General features: G+C 35.2%; 1 protein-coding gene across 1 annotated transcript in view; it reads left to right on the forward strand.

The window, feature by feature from the left end:
- The window catches only part of LOC149074642 (uncharacterized), a 233868-nt gene that overhangs the window by 208069 nt on the left and 4120 nt on the right, over positions 1-21679 (forward strand). Inside the window, exon 13 of the mRNA XM_089247053.1 lies at positions 15178-15408. Coding sequence (XP_089103179.1) covers positions 15178-15408 — 231 coding nt within the window. The remainder of the gene's footprint in view (positions 1-15177; positions 15409-21679) is intronic.

A 21679-nucleotide genomic window follows, 5' to 3' on the forward strand; every position in this document is an offset into this window, starting at 1 on the left:
AATTCACCATAATGGGCCCGCAAAAGATCCCAGCCTAGGGGCCATGTGTGTTCAATATTTGCGGAAACAATTACAAATTTATGCTTATAACAAATTTTTATTTCTGAATCTGGGGGTGCTCTGCTCCTTGCAACAAACCGCTTTTCCGAGTCTGACACCATTTCATCATCAGACAGACCTTGTTATAACGTCACACCTCAGGACCGAATAAATATGACTTATCACAAAAAATGAGTAACTTTGCCTGGTTTTAATTTATACAAAAATTGCCACGTTTTTAAGACAAATAAATTTAACTGGTCGAATGGTCGACGCGTTTCGGCTCTTCAATGGAGAGCCGTCATCAGGACCTCGTGGTCAGAACTCACACGAATGAAGAGTGATGTTTACGTCTGGTCGTCCGAAGAGTTTGCCTTTGTATTTGCTGCGTCCGAGTGGTCTTTGGATGCGAATTGGGGAGCCATCTGTTGTAAAGTGTTGAAAGTTTTTTCACGACTGAGGTTAATAAAGCCTGTCCAAGCTGACGAAATAGGTGGTGTGTTTCTTCCATCATTAACGAGGAAATTCTGGCATGTTCTGATGAAGTATCCCTCGAGAAAATTCAATTCCGAATTGTGTGTTGCTTTTTTAAAAACAAATGCTTTGTCAAAATCAAAATGATGTGAATGTTGCCAACAGTGTTGGGCAATAGCCGAATTATCCGTCCGTCCCTTCTCAACATGCTTTCGGTGTTCGATCCTACTTCATCCCATGCAAGAATTGTGAAAATGGATATATTGGCCAAACTAGAAGAAATCTAAATATTCGAGTTCTCGAACACCGAAAGCATGTTGAGAAGGGACGGACGGATAATTCGGCTATTGCCCAACACTGTTGGCAACATTCACATCATTTTGATTTTGACAAAGCATTTGTTTTTAAAAAAGCAACACACAATTCGGAATTGAATTTTCTCGAGGGATACTTCATCAGAACATGCCAGAATTTCCTCGTTAATGATGGAAGAAACACACCACCTATTTCGTCAGCTTGGACAGGCTTTATTAACCTCAGTCGTGCAAAAACTTTCAACACTTTACAACAGATGGCTCCCCAATTCGCATCCAAAGACCACTCGGATGCAGCAAATACAAAGGCGAACTCTTCGGACGACCAGACGTAAACATCACTCTTCATTCGTGTGAGTTCTGACCACGAGGTCCTGATGACGGCTCTCCATTGAAGAGCCGAAACGCGTCGACCATTCGACCAGTTAAATTTATTTGTCTTAAAAACGTGGCAATTTTTGTATAAAATATGACTTCATTAACGGGGTGATTTACTAACGAGTAAATGTTTTGCCCGTGTCCAGAAAATTTCACCGCCGTAAAATTCACCGACCAACAAGTGGTTGAAGTTATACCGAGGTCCCATGAAGGAAGGTGGTCCCACAGAGCTCCTGACTGAAGTCTCGGGAGCAATGTTTTTCCAGTTTTTACCTTATAAATTCACAACAGATGGGGGGGGGGCGATTGGGAAATCCTGCCCTCATACCAGGGCCGTCTTAAGAGCATTATGGGCCCCAGGGGCAAGTCATTTTTGCGAGGCCCTACCAGGCAAACTCTTGAGAATTTCAACGAGATCTCATTTTTGTGAGGCCCCCTTCTTCGCTTGAGGCCCCCGGGTGAGCCCATGCGTTAAGACGGCACTGCCTGATACCCACAAAACATCTCAATCCAGAACTCTTGTTCGATGACGTGGGGGCCCACTGCTGAGAGATACTTTGCAGATAAATTATATTGAATGTACAGTATATTGTACTGTAAAATTTTTATAGGGCTGTGATTCCCAATCTGTTTGTTGCAGCACTTTCTGGGTGCTGCGGACAGGGCCGTAAGTAAGAGCGTAGATTATTGCTGTCGAGTTGGGGGGGGGCTAAAACAAATGTAGTTTTACATCACCTCCACAGTGTAAAAATCGATGACTTTGAAAGATAGTTTTTGTTTCCCCTAAAATTTGCCGTCCTCTCAAAATTGCAGCCCAGGACCAAAAGTTTTTGTGGAAACAACACACACCGCACGTTATTATTCTGCGATGACTCATGACATACTGATATTCAAATAAGACTTAATTTATTTGAAATTTATTTTTCCTGTTCCGAGGGCTGACGGAGCCATTTGAGGACGCCCTCCCAATAAATTTTATGAGGGAACTGAGCCCCCCCTCCCCAATAATTTCTGAAAAACAATGCAATACAACCTCCATGGCTCCCACATGGGTTGACATGGTCCCACATAGGGCTGGCAGAGCCCGGGATAATTAACTCTTTCCTGAACGCGCTTAAGTCCCGTATATTCGGGACGACCAGCAACTTATAGCTCCCTTCAATATTTTCTTCACGTAGGTGCTTCTGTCATTCTTGTATTTTTACTTTTCACGCAGTAAATTTATTATATAGGGGCCTATGAGAATCAGTCTGGCTAGGGACCCGCCAAAGATCCCAGTCTTGGCGCCCTGTGACAGGATGCGAGGGCCATGCCACGGCGTATTGCGATTAAGCTCTTTATGGGGGCAGTACATCCAAATGAATTTTATTAATCAATTAAATTATTTTTGCGTTGAATAAATTCTCAAAAGCATATTTTTTTTTGGTGGTACTAACAACGCGATTCAGAAAATATGCCAACAGCAACAGAAATTTCAGGGCATGTGATGATAATGTGGCCTTTCGATATAACAATAATCCCTCTACAATGATATTTTTTTCGTTGTCCGCAGTCGTTATATCAAGGTTTCACTGCATTTCATTTAGCTATTGTTTATTTGTCTCGGTGTTATTAGTCATACAGTATCTTGTCAAAAATGTTTCGTGCGTGCGCAGCCCCTCGAACTCAATAAGTAAAATATGGCTCTCGGAGTGTAGGCTACTTGTTTCGGTTTCAATCATTATCGGTCTATTTTTTAACCTTTCTTTTCCTCCTGCTGCATTGTCTGGAAGCTTCTCTCCCCAAGGGTCACATTCAAACAAAAGAAGAGATGCTTCTGACTTTTCCGACAGCGGGAACAAGAAAGGACCAAAGCACCTACCCTATATCGTCTCCAGATGCCATCCAGAGATGCATGCCTTTGGGGCAGCTACGATTGGCACCGAGGGAGAATGATAATTGGAGATCGAGTGTCGTCGTTGACCGTGAGAAAAATACTATAAATTGTTACAAAAAAAAAAGAGCCAAGGGCAAGTCGATTGCGATTTTAAAAAAGTATTGTGAAATAAAATTTTGAGATTTTTTTTTGGACAATTTTTTTTTTTGCAATTTTTTGAATCGTAAAGTGTTTTTCTGAGCCAAATATGGGAAACGTATCCACGCAAATTTTTTTTTCTGGGGGGGGGGGGCTGAGCCGGTTCTTCAAAATTATTGGTGAGGCGTGGGCCAGATACAAGTTTACGCCTATGGCTTGGACTTATGCCTTAGACCAGTGTTTCACAAAGTGGGCGATGGAATGGTCCAAGGGGGCGATAGAACCTACTGATTTAACATAGGATCCTATGGGTTTACTTGAGTTGGGGGGGGGGGCGATGAGAGGAAAAAATTTCTGATGAAGGGGGTGATGGAACAAAAAGTTTGGGAGACTATGCCTTAGACCTTTGAAGACCGAACACACCCCGCTTCACAACTCAGAGATATCGAAGTGTACCCGGAGGACGGGTGTGTGTGGTAGAATTTTTTTTTCCATATAATCAACTCTCGACAACGGCGGATCATAATATACAATAAACAATCAACTATAAAATCAACATAATCTTCTGAAGTTCTTGAGGAGTCGAGGTTCTTGGTTCTGGTCGAAAGGCTCCTGAACCTTTGAAAAATTATTCTTTTTTTTTTTTTTTTAAAAATCAATATTATAATTCACTTGTTTATTTGATTATGTTGTACTCCCACCCCCAGGCAAATTTTGTTGTAAAGAGGCTCGAAAAATGTTTCAGCATCGGCCCTCAAGATCTGTTATGAATGGACATTTAGAATGTACTGTTTTTTCCCAATATTTTTCAAGAAAACATTGGGGAGGGGGGCTAAAAGTTATTGGTTCTCCCGTATATATGGGACTCAAGCGTTTACAAAGGGGAGAGAGGATTCATTGCAATCGTTTTTTCAGTAGTTACTGGGGGGGGGGGCGCGGCTCAAATGGCCTCAACCTCTAAGTTCTGGCACCTATTCTACATAGTGTATTTTTTTTTTGGTTTCAATATCATTGCTTTCCAATTTTCAACCCCCCCCCCCCCCCCGGTTGCAGTGAACAAAAGCAGAGACACTCAGTTTTTGCGAGGCAAACAAGAATGACCCCTCTCCACTGAAAGTTTCTTTCAGTGAGGAGGGGTGCTGTGATTTCAGCTGTGCCTTGAGGGATTGAACGGCAGGGAAGAAATGAGATACATGTATTGTCATGGCTCATGGAACAAGAAAGCCGAAGACCATTCAGAGTTTTTAAAAGAACTAAAATTTTGAGTAGATTGTTTCCATTAACTAATTTTTAATTAGGACAACTTTTGGTTAAAATTTTTTTTTCATCATTGCAAAATGAGGAAACCATATTCATACGAATTTTTGGGGGGGCTGAGCCGGGTCTTCAGAAATGTTGGGGGGGGGGGGCTCGGGCCCATGGGCCGGATACAATTTTACACCTATGGCTGCTGCACAACAGAACGACAAAGAACTTTAAAAGTTGCTGAGTGATCCAACGTGTTCCCTTCAACTTCAAAAACTAGAACTCTCCCCTTGTGTGGAACTGGTGTGTGATTGTACCAGACAAAAAATACAACTATTTGGTCCAGAGAACTATTGAACTGTTCTATTTAAGGCATTGCATGGCTTGTCCCACCCTGGGATTCGGGCCACGGAAAAGCTCCTCTGTGAGAAATGCATATGGCCGTCCATATGCAAAGATGTTGTTTCATGGGCGCGTGCCTGCATGGACTGCCAACGGTCAAAAATCACTAGGCACACTATGAGCCCTCTCCAGCAGTTCCTGATGCCTTCGAGCAGGTTTGACCACATTCATCTGGACTTGGTGGATCCGTTGCCTCTAACGGGTTCATCTATCTACTCACCTGTGTGGACCGTTTCACCAGATGGCAATTCTGACTGATAGAAGACATCTTGGCTGAAACCATTGCTTGAAGAACTTTCAGAATAGCATGTATTCACTGTCAAGATACTTCCTGACTTCCGAAACAAAAAACCGTTTAAACCAATCCAGGAAAAGTGTTTTCATAGTCCAAGCCTTTTTATTATTCGTCCAAAATACTGGGAGCTTTGGCTTATTTTTCCCTTCAGCACTCGCGGATTCGCAGATTTGAAAATGATGGTGGGCTTTATCATATACTCATACGCATTTGTGCAAAACAACATACTAAGTCTATATCTACTTGCCTTAAAACCAGGTGCTCGCTTTCTTCCTCTTGCTTAACTTCTTTGCAGCATTTTCTTCCAAAATAGTGTAGTTTCGTCAGCGTTAAACACCTGGTGAGGTGCGTAACATTTCTCTTCAATAATTTTCTACAAAGTCTTTCAAAATGTTCTAGCTGCCTCCTGGTCGGCAGAGGCTTGATCGCCAGTGCTTTTTACATTGTGCAATCCAAATCGTTTCTTAAGCCTATGAAACAACCTTTACTTGCATAAGATTCTGATAAAATAGACGTTTCACCAGTCCTTTCTTTATGGAAGAGTAAAATTTTTTGCATTTTCTGTTATAATATTACAATCAATCGAAATACCTTTTTGTGTCAGTTTTGTACCCACAAAAAACAGCATTTTCTTTACGTGAAACACAAGGATCCCATTGGCGCTGCAAAGTTTTGACTGCCGCAGGTGCAGCTACAGCTACGGCTGAACGAATTTCAGATTCCATTTTTTTTATATATCTCACTGAACATTCGTTGATTACGTAATGGCGGACCACAGAAGGTATTGACTTTGCTAAGCAGTCAATATATCAAATTTTTCTTGTCAAGTTTTCAAATACAAATTCACTTTTATTTACTTTCAAAGCATTATCAGTAGCACTAAAAGAATGAGCCATCCTAAACTAGCACAACTCAAATTTTGTAACAAAACATATGAACACCGATCGCTGAGTATTTTAAAGAAAAATTCCAATAAAGGAAAAAAACCGCAAATACGGGGGACCAACTGTACGGCTACTCTTATGTATAGAGTCGGGTGGGGTAAAATGGTCATAAAAAGAGGGGTTTTCATCTTTGAAGAGGTATAACTATATGAATTTTTCCAAAAATAGGATATCTTTTAGCTGATACTTTACATTCTTAGAGTACATTAGCACATTTTTCAAAAATTTTTGATTAAGTTTTTTTTCAGCAACTTTTTAGACCTCACTTTTATGACCACTTTACCCCATGGGGTGGGATAAAGTGAGTAGTGCATGGGGTAAAATGGTCTTACCAAATAATGAATTTTAAGAAAATCGGTGGGCATTCAAATTTTAACACATTTATCAATGATTTTCTATTTTTAAATTTCAAAGTTTTAATGTACTCTGTGGTTAAAATCTTGGCTTCATTAGGATCTTCAAATACAACTGATCCTTTATTTTTCATCTATTTTCCCTCATTTTCTGGAAAGGTATAAAAATTCATTATAGGATTTTTCAAGATATTCAACAGATAATAAATCCTTATTAATCACTTGTCTGATAATTTGCATCATTGGTTTTTGTTCTCTTCATAATAAACCAGCACCCCACACACAAAGCCTTCTGACATCTTTCATAAAGTTTGAATAGTTATAGATTTGCCTCGGATCTTCATGACATTTTTTTTTTTGGCTTTGGGAGTTTAATGTAATTTTCTCATATTTCTATTTTGTGGAAGTCAAATTTCTACTATTTTTTTTAATTAAGGTTTCTTTTGTGCCATCCTGAACATCTTTTCATTTTGCCTTTGAGTTCTGTATTACCCTTTCATTTACAGCCGAGATTAACGAGGGCAAGGTAGTCAGTATATGGCTCGTTTCAAGTCGTTCATCAGACAACACTAATATTAGCTAATTTTGACACCACTTGACCTTTTAAGTTCAAGTCAGCCATTCATGAAATTGATTATGTATCTTTATTTTCCTTGGTCATGAATTGTGAAAGTTCAACATATCTGAAAAAGGGTGGGGGTTGTTCACATTTAGCTAGAGATTTCAAGCCTTTGATAGTAGTCTCCTTGTATGTTAACCATGATTTTCTTCTAAAATCCTTTTGTCTGGACTTGTTAATGATCCATCTTCCTTAAGTGATATGGAATCTTCAACTTGTGTTCTTGCAGCTCACATGATACTCTAATGCTCTTTCCAACAGCTAGCAAAACTAATGGAAGAATGTCAGAGTACTGTTATATATTCTTTTCACATATAGGTTCAAACACCTACTTTCCAAGCACATGTTTGCTCTAGAAAAGAAAAAATTGAACTATATATTAAGTAAAAAAAACTATTAAGCAAAAAAATTCTTACGAGTTCATGTTACAAGTAACATTATGTAAGGCAAAATAGCTCCTAGCAACTAAGTGTTAGTTAAGTCTAATGCTATGACCACTTTACCCCACATTGTTTAAATTACTATAAAATGTGAAATATAATAATTATAACTTACCAGTGAATGAAATGTTCTTGAGACACTTCCGGAGTGTCCTGCTCAGCCAATCTATAAAAAGTTTGAGCAACTAAAATGGTAGAGAGAAGTTATTCAGGCAGTCAAAAAATGGAACCCGAGCTTGAACAACAAAAAAAAACTGTTCATTGCCACTAAAATGTTGCTTGGCATAACATTTTAAGTGAAAAACTTTGCTACTTGCAAGTTAAAGTTAAAACAGAAATTTGGTAGCAATATCAATTGAAATTCTGAAGTTAATGAATCCTAAAATCCTAATAATGAAGTACTTGGGGGGGGGGGAGAGTAGTGTGGTGTATATATATCTAGTGCATCCCAAAAACAACCAATGCAGACAAATCCAGTGGTGCCAGGAAGAAGCAGAAAGAGAGATAAATCTAGCAACACTAGGAGTTAAAACACTTGGCCAGACCACACGGTTCTGAAAGGATGCTCTTCCGTCTCTCTACTTAAAAATATGTAATCGTTCTGAGAGCGATAGTTATATTTAATTAAAAAATTTTAGTTATCTAGAAAAAGGTTGACTTTAGTTATTCTGACTCCTATGAAACGCCAATAGATGGTTTCGGCTCTCATATAAGTATAAGAAACCTTTCTTCAAATTTTTTTATTTTGCCTGTGCCAATACATTTTGCCTGCATGCGTTAATGCAATCAGAAAAGAAATGGGCTCATTTGTGCACATTCTATTAAGATGCCGTTTTCTTCTGATGCACATTTCTGTCTGGCAATGTGCGTCGATTTCGACGACAAACTGCCAATTTCAAAAGTCGGCGCTGATCGTTGAACCGACTGAATAAATTGCTCGATCAATCACACCTTGCTTCATTCACCGTAGTTCGGGTCTTTTGCTCTGTTTTGAGCCCACTATTGTTATGCATTGCAGTGCAACGCTGCTGTTGTGCATACGGCTTAATATCGATCAATAGTGTGTTCAGTAGTTTTGCATTCATAAGACGCGTTTTCAACGAGTGCGGGTGCACCCATGGAGCTTGCTTTGGAAAGTTTTGATTAGGGGGTGGGGATCTAGGGTTGCCAGACATCTGTATATAACGACTCGGAAGGGCATATGCAGGAATGGATTGCATTGAATATTCATGATAACCTGAGGGCTTGGGTGATTTTGCAAACTTGATTGAAGCCATGGGTGGGGATATGGGGGGGGGGTGGCAATGAATGTGATTCCCCCCCCCTCCCCGAATTAAAAAAATTATTAGTTATTAGTGTAGGCAGAAGAGCAAAAGGTGGACATTAGTTCCCACCTCGTTAGGGAAACAACCTGTATCCACTTATGTTTTTACGGGGGGGGGGAAGGCTTATTTGGCTTGAGCCCTTAGGGTCCAGTTTCTATAGTATATTGTATTTAAATCAACTTTAAATTTGAAAGTTTTTAAAAATTTGAAACAAAATTCTGGTCTATTTTGTTAACTAACTTACGCGTTCCCATTTTTATTAAGATCTCTATTTACCCAAACCCCCAGGTGGTCACTACTCACAGTTTGGGAACAACTGATGTAAGAAAACAGTCCAGCGTGGCTCCCACTCATTCTATTTTTCCTACTTTTCCTTTGGTAAAATGTCCCACTTTGTCCTACTATTTGTACTTTTTTTTTATCAAAATCCTATCAACAAAATTTGTATAATTGATTTTAAATGAGAAGGGAATCATGGACATAATGCCAAATAATACAAATGTAGTAGATTGCAATTAATTATTTTGCCAAAGCAGAAATTGTATTTTTAAGGTTATATTTGGGGGGGGGGATGTATGTGGACCATTTGGTGGTTTAGTAATTTTTCATTTGCTTAGTTTGAGGGTTCTACAAACAGAGTAGTCATTAAAAACTTCTGCCTGGTTGAAAAATAATTTTGTATTTACCACTTCATCGTCTTGGACAGTAACATTCATCGTTTAAAATTATGGTGCACATTTTGTGAATAGGTGAAACAGTTCGCATAACAAAGCAGTTGGGTACATAGACCCATTCTAGGTTTCGTGACTTTGATGATACTTAATAGCATTCAATTTTCTTCTGTATTTTTAGGGCATGCAGAGGCAAAAACAATGTTTATACCCTTCCTGAACTTATGCTGGTTTTCCAACATCACATTTTCTTCTATTCACTTCATCAATTGCCTTTTGATGATTATTTTCAAAGTTTTTGAGAGAAAGCTCATCAAACACACTGAATGATAATTTGACAGTCTTTACTACCCTTTTTAAATATTGGAACAACATTAAAAATTTTCCAATCCCCTGGCACGATACCCTCAGCAACACTTTTCCTGTAAATCTGTGCAACTGGCTTCAGCAATTTATCAGCACATTCCCTATGGACCCTAGGAAAAACATCTGGTTCTGTGTTTTTAAAACAGATCTATATTAATCTTTGTCGTTTCTATATAGGCCTATGTCAGATGCACTATATGGATCTATGACCCCACCCCAAGATCTATGTATTTAAAGCTATGCCTTTTATACATCTATCTATACTTTTGTATGATATTCATCAATATCTGAAAGTGAAATTTTTGATATAGATTTAAATCTTTGTGCTACTGAAAAATAATAGCAGATTTGTATGATATAAATTGTTATAGTTTCGTCTTGGAATTCTGATATCATGATATGAGTTGATTTGAAGCTTAGCAAAAATAAATATATTTCCCCAATACAAATTTGATGAAGAGGCATACGTGATGGTAGGGGGGGGGGGGTTAAATTGAAAAAAAATTCTTCATGATGTTTTAATCTTTTTCTGTTAATTAAAGAAAAATGTTGATGGTCAGTAACAAAATTTCTTTGCAAGAGATTTTGTGCATCCTTCCCCCCTCAAACCTCTGATAAACCAGTGTGCCTCCTTCTCAAAAGGTACATCTTGCATATGAATACGTGTAAACTACAGAATCATCTTGGTCGTGAACCTTGATCTCACAATATAGATTAATGCAATTTTACATCAAAATAACAATTGAAAAGTACAAAAATTTCAATTGCTTAAAAAATAATTTACTGTTTTATGTTGTTTTGCTCCAAAGCAAAGATGATCAACATGGTGTCAAATACTTGACTGAAAAATGAAAGACTTAACCCCTTCAATCCTGAAGGAAAACTAATTAATCCCATTTTGTAGGTCAGAAGAGATTTAAATGCAGTTTTTGCAGATGTTTAGTAAAAAAATTAACTTTTAAACTATTAATTGAATTTGAAATTTTTTGTTTTTATTATATAGTATTACCTAAAGATATATATTTTTTCTTTGTAGTAAAATTGGTTTTTTTTTCTCTTGTGCTGCTGCCAGAAGTTGGATTTATAACTCGGCCCTGTGGCTGTAGCAAAGTATTAACTAAATTATACAGGGCATTTTATCTCAATAGGGCTGAAACATACTTTTTACAATAATTATAAAAAGCTCAACGAGCTTTATCTAGATATGAGCATGCTCTTTATCTTGGATCATGCTCATATCTCGGATCTCCATGATTCAAGCAGCAAACATTCATCACTCATTGTAAAATATGGTAAATGAGAATAATATAATAGTTATATGATTGTGTGTACAAAGCCACATTATTCATGAGTATATATTGTTTATATTTTGTGTTAATTGCATTTTTAATTGGGTTGCTGTATTTTTGAAATGACATCCATATTTTTATGGGCATCTTTTTATCAGCCACCTTGTTGGGCATTTTGCCTGTTGTGGCGTTGTATTGTATTGTATTCATCTTTTGAATGATAGCAAACATGCAGAGATAGTGAAATAATATTAAGGATTGAAAAAAATTAAGATATGCAGTTGCCCGCTTTGACTTACTGAGTATGCACTGAGGGGTTAATCAATTACAGCAAAACCTGTATAAAACGGAAGGAAGGTCAAGAGAATGAAATTATTTTCTGTTCCAGACAGGTTTTCCATTTTATAGAGGTGCACATAAAATATAATATAAAAATATGCAGTGAGATTTATTTCTATCGCTTACAAAACTTGAGTTTTGAGAACGTCGCCCTAACTTCTATAAACCAATGAGTGTTAAACAGAGACATGCATATTATTATTTTGAATTTTTTCATGTTTGCTGTTTCATATAACTATACATTTGAAATTTTGTATTTAATGCACTAATAGTTAAACTTCAATTTAAAGCATTCTCCTGAATAGCAAAGAATATAAACACTTACTTTTGTTAAAAATAAAATTTTTAATACAGTGAAACCCCAATATAACGATATGCTGTGGACCAAAAAAAATTGGTGTATAGGGATTATCGTATCGAGAAGCAAAATTATCCTTATGAGTGATCAAATTTATGCTATTGCTGTCACATTTTCTACATCGACATTGTTAATACCATCAGAAAATGTGCTTTTATGTATTCACTGCAAGAAATTGAAAAATTGATTAATTTATTATAAAAATTCACTAAGATGGATTGCTCCTGTACAGAAGTTTACCACATTGCACTTTCATTAGCTTTCTGTGATTTTTTTTTTTTTAGTGTAAAATATTGATATCATATGCCTTCAGAAGGAGGAAACAAGTGATGAACTTGAAATTAAATTCAAAACTATTTTGAGCAAAATATAAAACAGTATGATTATAGCAGTTTAAAAAAATCTTCTAAAAATACTGTTATCATTGTAGTGAGTTTTCACTGTATTTAAAATAAAAATTGAGAATGAGATCAACCAATAACGTTTGTGAAAGAAAGATTCTACACATCTGTAACATTTAAGTTTTGCTTTTTTTAGTTTCTATGAGCTTCATTTTTTGTTCAAATTTAATTCTTGTTTCTTGTGGCTGGTGGCCATCTCTACACTGAATGAAAATCTCCACAGTAGCCAAAACACTATCGTTAAATTTTGAACAATAATTCAGTCCCCCTTGCGTATTACTCTCCTGAAATGATCAAACTTATTCCAAGAAATAGGAGTGTTTTCTAACAAAAATTGCATCATTTCCATCATAAATGAAATGCTAAACAAGCTTTTACTAAATTTTGAATAGTAAATTTGCTTGCTCTGAAGCCTGACCTCCAGAACCAGTTCAGATAGATAATAAGCATTCATTTTTTTTCCAAGAAGTGAAAGAGTTCTCCTAACAAAAAAGGATCAGAACCACTTAACTTTCCTGCCATCCAAAGAACAAAAACTTGCACTTGGCCAAAACTTTCAGTTTTAGCAGGTTTTGTATCTACAAATTGAATAAATATGTCTTATGTTTCCACATTAGACAGTTTTTGTCTTAAGGGTGTTTCCTATGATTGAAAAAGCATTAATTATTCAGGAGACTATATATTTGTTCTGTTTAAGGCAGGTTTCCGTCTTGTACAGTGCTCGTCTTGGGTTTCACTGTCATAGCATAAATATTTTGCACCATACAGGATAACGTTCACGGTTATCTCCTGTAGTTACAACATCTGATATTGCTCGGACATTCCGATGTATAATGATATGGTCCAGATGCCCGGACAATTGAAATCCCTCAAAATTGCTACCCTCTCATGCTGACACGTAGGAAATTTTGTCATGAAGTTTGTAGATGTAGTTTAGATCCCTATTCAGTGGATTATAACAAACTCCTACAATAAGCTTATGATGCTTTTGAAGGGCTGTTGCGTGACTTCTTGGGGGGGGGGGCAGGTTTTTTCTTGGGGTCCCTTGAAAAGATGGTAAAATAAGTGTATTTATTGTGACGGGCCCCTATTTGGCTCAGGGCCTCAGTTGCCCCAGTTTAGTTATGACCCTGTACTTTTGGTTTTCAAGTTCAACCAAATGTAAATTCAAGTAAATAAAGATGCCTCCTCCTATCTGATTTATTTTTGAGAAAAGGATCGTATTGACAGAGGTGTGTGAAAAATTATTCATCTCCTATCGTATTGAAAAGCAGGTTACAGGTTTTCAATCTTAAAAAGTGAGTTTGTTCATGGTACTCCCCGTTCATGGTACCCCCCCCCCCCACTGGTTCATGGATATTTTATGTAATCTTTATCTTGAAACGGAAAGGGAATTCAGAGAGTATAAAAGTGGACAAGGTGACTGTTATTATTTACTGATAAAAGAAGGGCATTGAAGAAAGTTATCGCCGTGGTAGCCCAGGTCGATAAGATAGTCGCCTAAAAGTACCAAATGATGTTTAGAAATGTTGTAAGTTTAATATCCAGTTTGTCCTTGTCAAAAAACTTTCCTGACACATGGGTACAACAGAAATAGCAATGTGACCATTGAAAAAATTGCTACCACAGGGAGTCCCACATCGATGGCTTAGCGCACCAACCTCTCAATGAGTATAAAAAGAAGCATGCCTTTCGGAATTACCTCTAAATTGTAGGTCCCGGTCTAATTAGCCCTAGTGTGCAGAAAATGACAGTGGCACAACAAAAATGATCAAATGAAGAAAGTAATAAGGGATAGTAAAAAGGAACTTGAATCTAGAGGCTTGCAGAAAACACTAGCTCTGACCCAAAATCATTTAGATACATTAGATGTAAGGGGACAGTTGGTCATCTCTTGGTAGGAGAGTCTAAGGTAGAGAGCACAATGAAGACATGTGTAATGCTTTCAATCATATTTCACATCAGTCTTTAATGTTAAAGTGACATTAAAAGTACTGGTGTGTCATGGGGTGACAAAGACCTCAACAAAATTCAAGTGGGAGATATGGAAGTCATAAAACTTCTAAAAAATGAATTTTGCAAGCATAGCACCAGGTGATATACAGTCATTTCTGCTTAGAACGTTTTTCCACCTAGTATGACTAATTTTTGCAAATTTAACTTTTTTCCTATATTGATAACTTTTCCCAGATACAACATTTGAATTTTTTGCTATTCCCGCTTACAACGTTCAAAAAGTGCACAATGGGCCTTTTCCTCCCTTAAAAACAGTTATTTTTTGCCTTTTTCACAGGTAAAGAAATGAAAATGGTGGTAGTGCTTTCTAAGTGCGGTCTTATTTGTGTGCTGGCGATTAACTATTATGTAAAAAGTAGATATGGGAATTTTTTTATGGTGCTTTGGAAGGCGGTTATGATTTTTTTTGGCATAAAAAATCAACTGAAAAGTAATTCTTTTTTTCAAGGGTTTAGACGTAATTTGTTTTTTTTTCTCTGTCCAATAATAGTGTGCAGAGCATAAACTGCCCTTACCACTGTTCATATGCACCAGGGTGATTGAAGTTATGAACCTTTATCCTGAAATTCTACAGTATATTCCTGTCCTAAATTGCTGTATTATATCATCCTTTAGAATTGTATTTGCATTGAAAAATCACACAAGTTCAGCTAATACATAGAAATACACAACTCTTATTCAGACAACCAACAGTTAATGTCATTTCTCCCTGCAATGGTTTTATTTGTTTGCTCTTTCAAACCATGATGTTCTGAAGATGGCTTCCCATTGAAGGGCCGAAATACCTAAATAAATGAAAGAAAAAAAATTGTCTTCCAAACATGTGAAATGTTCTTTAAACCTTTTTGAGTTGTGTGTGATGAAATAATATAAAATAATGTAATGTTTTTTCCAGTGATGAAGAATATCACAGAAGGTGGTCAAATCTTCAAAAGTGAGCTTACATCTGTGTCACATGAGTACAAAAATGTTAGCAGTGACAAAACCTTCATGATCATAACGTCTTTTGGAGCCATTGCTGTGATTAGTTTCTTCATCTGTAGCTTTGGCATTGTGTACGTTTTTTACCAAAAATATATGAATTTTGTTGACAGCAGAAGCCATGTAAGACAAAGGCGAAATGCAGGTAAATATACTAAGTATATACATTCTTAGGGCTCTTCTCTTATTTTTTGATAAAATGTCTTACTTTCTAAGTTTTTTACCTACTTTTTCACCAAATCCCATCAACAAAATTTGTGTAACTTTTTTTAATTAAAGAGGGAATCATCAATATATTGCTGAATAATGCAAATGTAATTGTGTGCAATTAACGATTCTGCCAAACCAGAAATTGTATAGTTTTTCAGGTTATTTGGGGGTGTGTGTGGACCATTTGGTTTATTTTATTTTGCTTAATTTGAGGCTTCAAAAAGTAGTCATTAATAACTTCTGTCTGGATGGAAAAAATTTTGTATTTTTGGTCTTTTTCAGCTTCATGGTCTTTTTTCAGCTACCTCATTGGGCATTTTATCTGTTGTGGCCTTTGTATTTGTAAGTCTAAGGGGAACAGATTTCAATTTAGATATGAAGTCACTCTCAAATTTATGAACATGCTCCACTTGAAACATCTGGAAATGAGTCAAACTCCATAAGCCATCATTGAAGGTCATGAAAAATAGTGTACTTAAACAATTTAATTATGTGCTGCATAAAAGTTTAGATTGTCTACAGCAATCTTCATGCATTTTAAGCATATACAAGTGATATCTCGCAATCAATAGACAGTTTTCAAAATGGGATAGCAAAAAAACTGATAGATATTAGTCATTCCTGTGGAATATAATGCACAAATTCTAGAATTTTAGATACATCATTCATGCTTCAAGGGGATGTAGTTATAAAAATAAAAAAAATTAACTTTATACGGACACCCTGTGCCGAAAAACCCAATTAGAAAGTTGTTGCTCTACCTCTCCTAAAATAGGAAAATAGGCAGAACCTTTTTGGTGCCTTTTTCATCCTGGAGACCAAGTATTTTTGAAGTAGTTTTGTGTCAACACCTTGTACTGCCGATCGGTTAAAAAGAAGAAAACAGACCAATTAGCAGATAGCAAAAATCAGCAGATCAAGGTAAAAACAAACATGTTTGTTCATGTTGTGCATCCTGTTCTTTGTCTTGCTTCTCAAGTATGTGTGGTGTAGAATAAAGCAATACAACTGTTTGCGATGCTAATCTCTATTATACACTACCGTACTTGGTTGCCCCACTATGTTCATGGCCTCAAGGTCCAGACTAATTTATTGCCCGAGGAGATTACAAATTTTTTCAATTAAGGAACGACAAATAGAGCTAAATACTATTTTCTTTGTAAACTTGAATACCTGGTACTCAAGACTGGACTCGAGAAATATTTTGAGAAAGTAAAAACTCAACTAGAGAAAAAACATACATGAAATTTTTGTAGGCATGCGGTGTCCCGATAAAAGAATAAAATTCTGGCCTGCAGTTGAGATTGACATCAAATACTTTGTAAATGGATTTGGAACCTTAGGAAGGATGATCGGCATCTGACGAATCAGAGTACGTAGTGATGCAACTCATCAAGCCATTTGAGAACAATGACAGAAATGTGTATCTCAAATGACAACTTTTTCGTTACATTGAAGCTAGTTCAAATGATAAAAACCAAAAATACAAGCTTAGTTGGGACTGTGAGATGAAATTAAAGAGAATACCTGGTGCAATAAAGAAACTACAGATGCATGCATGAAACATCAGTGCTGGAGAACAATGATGCCACAATGACATTTTATTAAGGAAAAAGGATAAAACATTTTATTACTCTGCACACTTCATTTCACAGTTGATATTGACAGTAGTAGTTACAAAAAGCTTCCAGCAGCTATTTTATACAACAAAATTTGGCATAGATGTAGCCGATCAAATAGCCAGAATATATTCAGTGAAGGCAGCATCATGGAGGTGGCCTGTCTACGTTTTCAGCAACATCCTGGATTTTGTACAGAACAATGACCGACAAAACTAGTTTTTGAATGCATTTCCTCCAAAAAAAATGTATTGAAGAGCTGTGTTCACATCATACCTGTCGTCCTTGCAATCATACAACTGTTCATCAGCTGACAAAAAAAAAAAAACAAGTTTGCTGTCAGGTAACAACAAAATAAGGAAACAAATAATTGTAAGAAATCAATATTTTATAGAATTGTATTATACACTTCCTCAAATTTTATTTGACATTTAACATGCCATGCTTATTTTACATCACGTCATATGGTTTTAATAAAAAAAAGGTTTTTGTGTGTAATAGTGTACATATATAAAATCTTATTTTTTTACCGAATTATACATAATTTTTAGCTACTGTTGAGAGAAGCTCATTTTAAATATTCATAAACAAATATAGTTTTCTGTTATTGAATACACAATTAAACAAGGTTAAATAAGTGTGGTGAACCAATGAACTGAAAATAATTCTTTTTTTTTCACTATGGAACACCACTTCTTGAAAGTTTGGGTCGATTTCACCCAGTCCGCAGTTCTACTGTTAATGATTTTTGGATTTGAATTTTTTAAAAATTTTAATTTTATTTGTGAACTCTGAATTCATTGGTTTTTTTTTCTTGTTTCTCCTGATAATTTCAGTCAAATTTGTGGACTGTAAATATATTTTTTTATGTATTTTTTGACAACTCTAATTCAATTTCACAGACTTTGAATTCTTTTCTTTGCTAATTTCTTTTGCTGAATTTGAATTCTTTTTTTTTTTTTTTTTGTTTCTTTCTTGGATACTCCATAGCTTCATGAATTTTGGAATGTATATTGTTTTTGGATAATTCAAAGTTAATTTTAGGCACATTGAATTTCCAAAAAATGTATGCAATAATACCCCAGACTACCATCTGTCCCACCTAATGCAAGACAAATTTGCATAAGTTAGGATACAATTTTTCATATAAAAATGTGAATATGTATTAGTTAATAGGGACAAAAATTTAGGAAAAACACCCATCTCTCTCTCTCACTTTGGGTAAAAATGACAATAAAAAAGTTATTTCTATGCAATGCATTAAATGGAAATTAAAAATTATTTTTATGATCATGGCTAAACAATTTTTACTTGATTATAATTTAATAATCGTTGCCAGTTCAACAATCACCCTGTGATTATACTTGAATTCGAGAAATGTAAATTTTTCACAAAAAATCATGTAACTTTGAGTTTGCGTGACTAAATAATAAAAGCATTTAAATTTCATTTCGTAGATTTCGAATCTTCAATTTTTGTGGAATTTTTGTATATATATTTTAGGAAAGTAAATTCTATGTCACTGTTTTTAAATTCATTTCTTTTCCTGGTCATTTTGTAATTCAAAATATGTTAAACAGACTTTGAACATTGATCAATTTTTTTTCTTTAATAATTAAATTTTTGCCTGTATTTTTATTGATTTAAAGTTCATACTCTGTTTAAAATTTCTTGATGTTCTTTTCAAAAAGCAGCTCTATTTAACCACACATAGAACATAATTTCTCATCTGTTTTCCAAATTTTCGATTCTTTTGCTTTTTGTCTCTTTATGGCTAGTGTCATGTTAAAACAGTATACTGTAGTTATATTGTGCAATTTTATTATATTCAGTCGAACTTGGTTAATTCAAAGTTTAGTCACTGGAAAAAAGTTTAGATTATCCAATTTAATCTATTCCTTATCTGTAAAATTACTACAAATTGCAATTAAATAATCATTCACATAGGATAAAAATTATCAATCATTAAAATTTGATGAGTTACAAAACAGTTTCCAAACTTCAATAATTGATCTCGGAAGCTACATTAATTCTGTTCTGATTTCAACATCATTTTAGGATTTATGGAAACGGTTCATGATCATCCCATATGAAACTTTTTCCCAAATTTTGCTTATCATTCTAATTCTATGATGGAAATATACTTTCAACTGCGTACATTTGGAACTTTCTATACTTTTAATGACAAGATTCAGATTTTGAATGTTAAACCTTGATCTGTAAGTTGAAAAGCATAATCAGTATTGAGTGGTACAGTCTTGATGCACTTCAGCTGAACAATGTTAAAATGGGCATTAAATTATCACAAAAAAAAGAGTAGAGGAAAAACAAAATTCTCAATGTTTTATCATTCTTTAAAATTTGTTGTTTAACGACTGGATCAAGAGAAGCAAAATCTGGTTTCTTGTAGAGTTTTTCCAAACTAAATTAACTCAAACAAAAATCATAATTTTTTCCCTTCAACTTTCAATTATCCAAAAGATTCAAAAAAGTTTGAATTAAACAAGAAATTTCAACATTAAATTAGATACTCAAGAGGAGTTCATAAAAGTTTATATTATCTAGAATTTGAATTAACCAACTTCTGATGCACAATAAAACCCCTCAGAATGGTCACCCCTCTTTTTCGGCTAAATAATAATTTCCCATTGTATAACAAAAGTATGCATTTCAAATCCCTGATTAATGATTACCCCCCCCCCCATTTTTAGGGACAAATTTTTTTGTCCCGTTGATGTCTGTAAAAGAGGTTTTACTGTATTTGAATATTACACAGCTATACAACACTATATATATTTTGTGCAACTACAAAATGTGGGTAACTATGCAAATTTTGTACTTCGGGATGTTTAATATGAGTATGCATATTTTAGCATTTCGAATATAACTTGATATTAAATATTTTTTCAGTCTTTCTGTAAAACTTGTTAAGTTCAGCTTATCAATGTAAAATTAAATATTTCGTTACCTACAGAATTTACTAAGTGTAAGAGTAATGCTGAATGCTGGAAATTGTTAATAACATACTGGGTGCAAAAGAAAAAACAAATATTCTCCCTGATAATCTTGAACCTCAAAACCTGGTTAATCAATTCAATTTACATTTTATTAATGTCTCATCAAATAGAGGAGTTTCGGGTGATGCTCATGAACAATATATTCAAAACATCAATAACTCCATTTTTCTCTTTCCCTCAGATATTGCTGAAGTAAAAAAATCATAATTTAAAAACTTCAGTTACATCTTCTGATTCAATTAATGCAAAAGTTTGGAAACATATTCCAGATAATGTTCTACATATATTTTGCAGGCTTATCAATGATAGTTTGGAAAATGGAATTTTTTCCGGATTCATTAAAACATGCCGTCATAACCCCAATCTACAAAGCAGGTGACAAAAATGACTTGAATAATTATAGACCCGTTTCAGTTCTTTGTACAGCATCAAAAATTATGAAACAATTATGAGAGACAGACTTTTTTCATATTTAAATGTGCATAATTTCTTTTCAAACAACCAACATGGGTTTCTTCCAAATAGAAATACAGAAACTGCACTTCTTGAATTTAGTAACTATATTGTTGATAATATAGACAAATCAAAGAAAACAATAGCTATCTTCCTGGATATATGAAAACGTTTCGACAGCATTGACCATAACATTTTACTTAATAAACTTCAACTGTATGGAATTAGAGTTAATGCACATGGCCTATTTATTTTTTTTTAATAACGTGATCCTCACGTATTCCCAAGGGATCAGCATGATCCATCCAGGGAATTTGTTAGTGTTAGTAAACATCCATGCCCGAACCAGGATTCGAACCGAGACCTGCACAGTGAGAAGCTAGTTCCCTAACCACTCGACTGTCAGGCGGCTATTTAAATCATACTTTTGGTGCACATGCTCATCTTTAGAACAAGTATCTTGGTGTACATATAGATAACAACCTAAAATGGAAAACACATGCAATCAAAACTTTGATACACCCTATACAAATTCTATTACCTTAAGCAATATGTAAATCGACCTTTTCTACTGTCATTTTATTATGCCGTTATTCATTCACATATATTATATGGCCTGACAGTATGGGGAAGCGATTACATAAGCACTTTACGCCCCATTATTCAAATGCAAAAAAAATAATTAGAGCACTTACTAACGATTATTCCACTCCTTCACATGAACTTTTTCTAAACCTAAATATACTACCCCTTCGTTATCTATATTTTCACAGATCGATAATTCTTCTACATAAAAATCAACTCGATTTACCTTTCAACACTTTAAGAACATTGAGTAGATTTAGCAATACATTATCTATACCACTTATTCATAAAACAGTAAAAAGAAATCACTTTACGTTTCTTGTTCCGAAATTTTACAACAATTTGCCATCAGACATTCTTGACTGCACTTCAATATTTGTATTAAAAAAAAGTCTCAAACAATATTTGCTCTCTGTAAATGATATTGAAAGCTATTTTTAATATGCAATATATGTTTCCTCTATTGAGCTCTCGCAAAAAAGGAAAACACTACCCCATCACTCAAAAATTTCTGAATCGCACCTTCCGTTGT

Source organism: Pholcus phalangioides, unplaced genomic scaffold, assembly GCF_987345545.1.
Source record: "Pholcus phalangioides strain wild (caught in Gottingen) unplaced genomic scaffold, Ppha-v1.0 ptg000017l_1, whole genome shotgun sequence".
NCBI classification, from domain to species: domain Eukaryota; kingdom Metazoa; phylum Arthropoda; class Arachnida; order Araneae; family Pholcidae; genus Pholcus; species Pholcus phalangioides.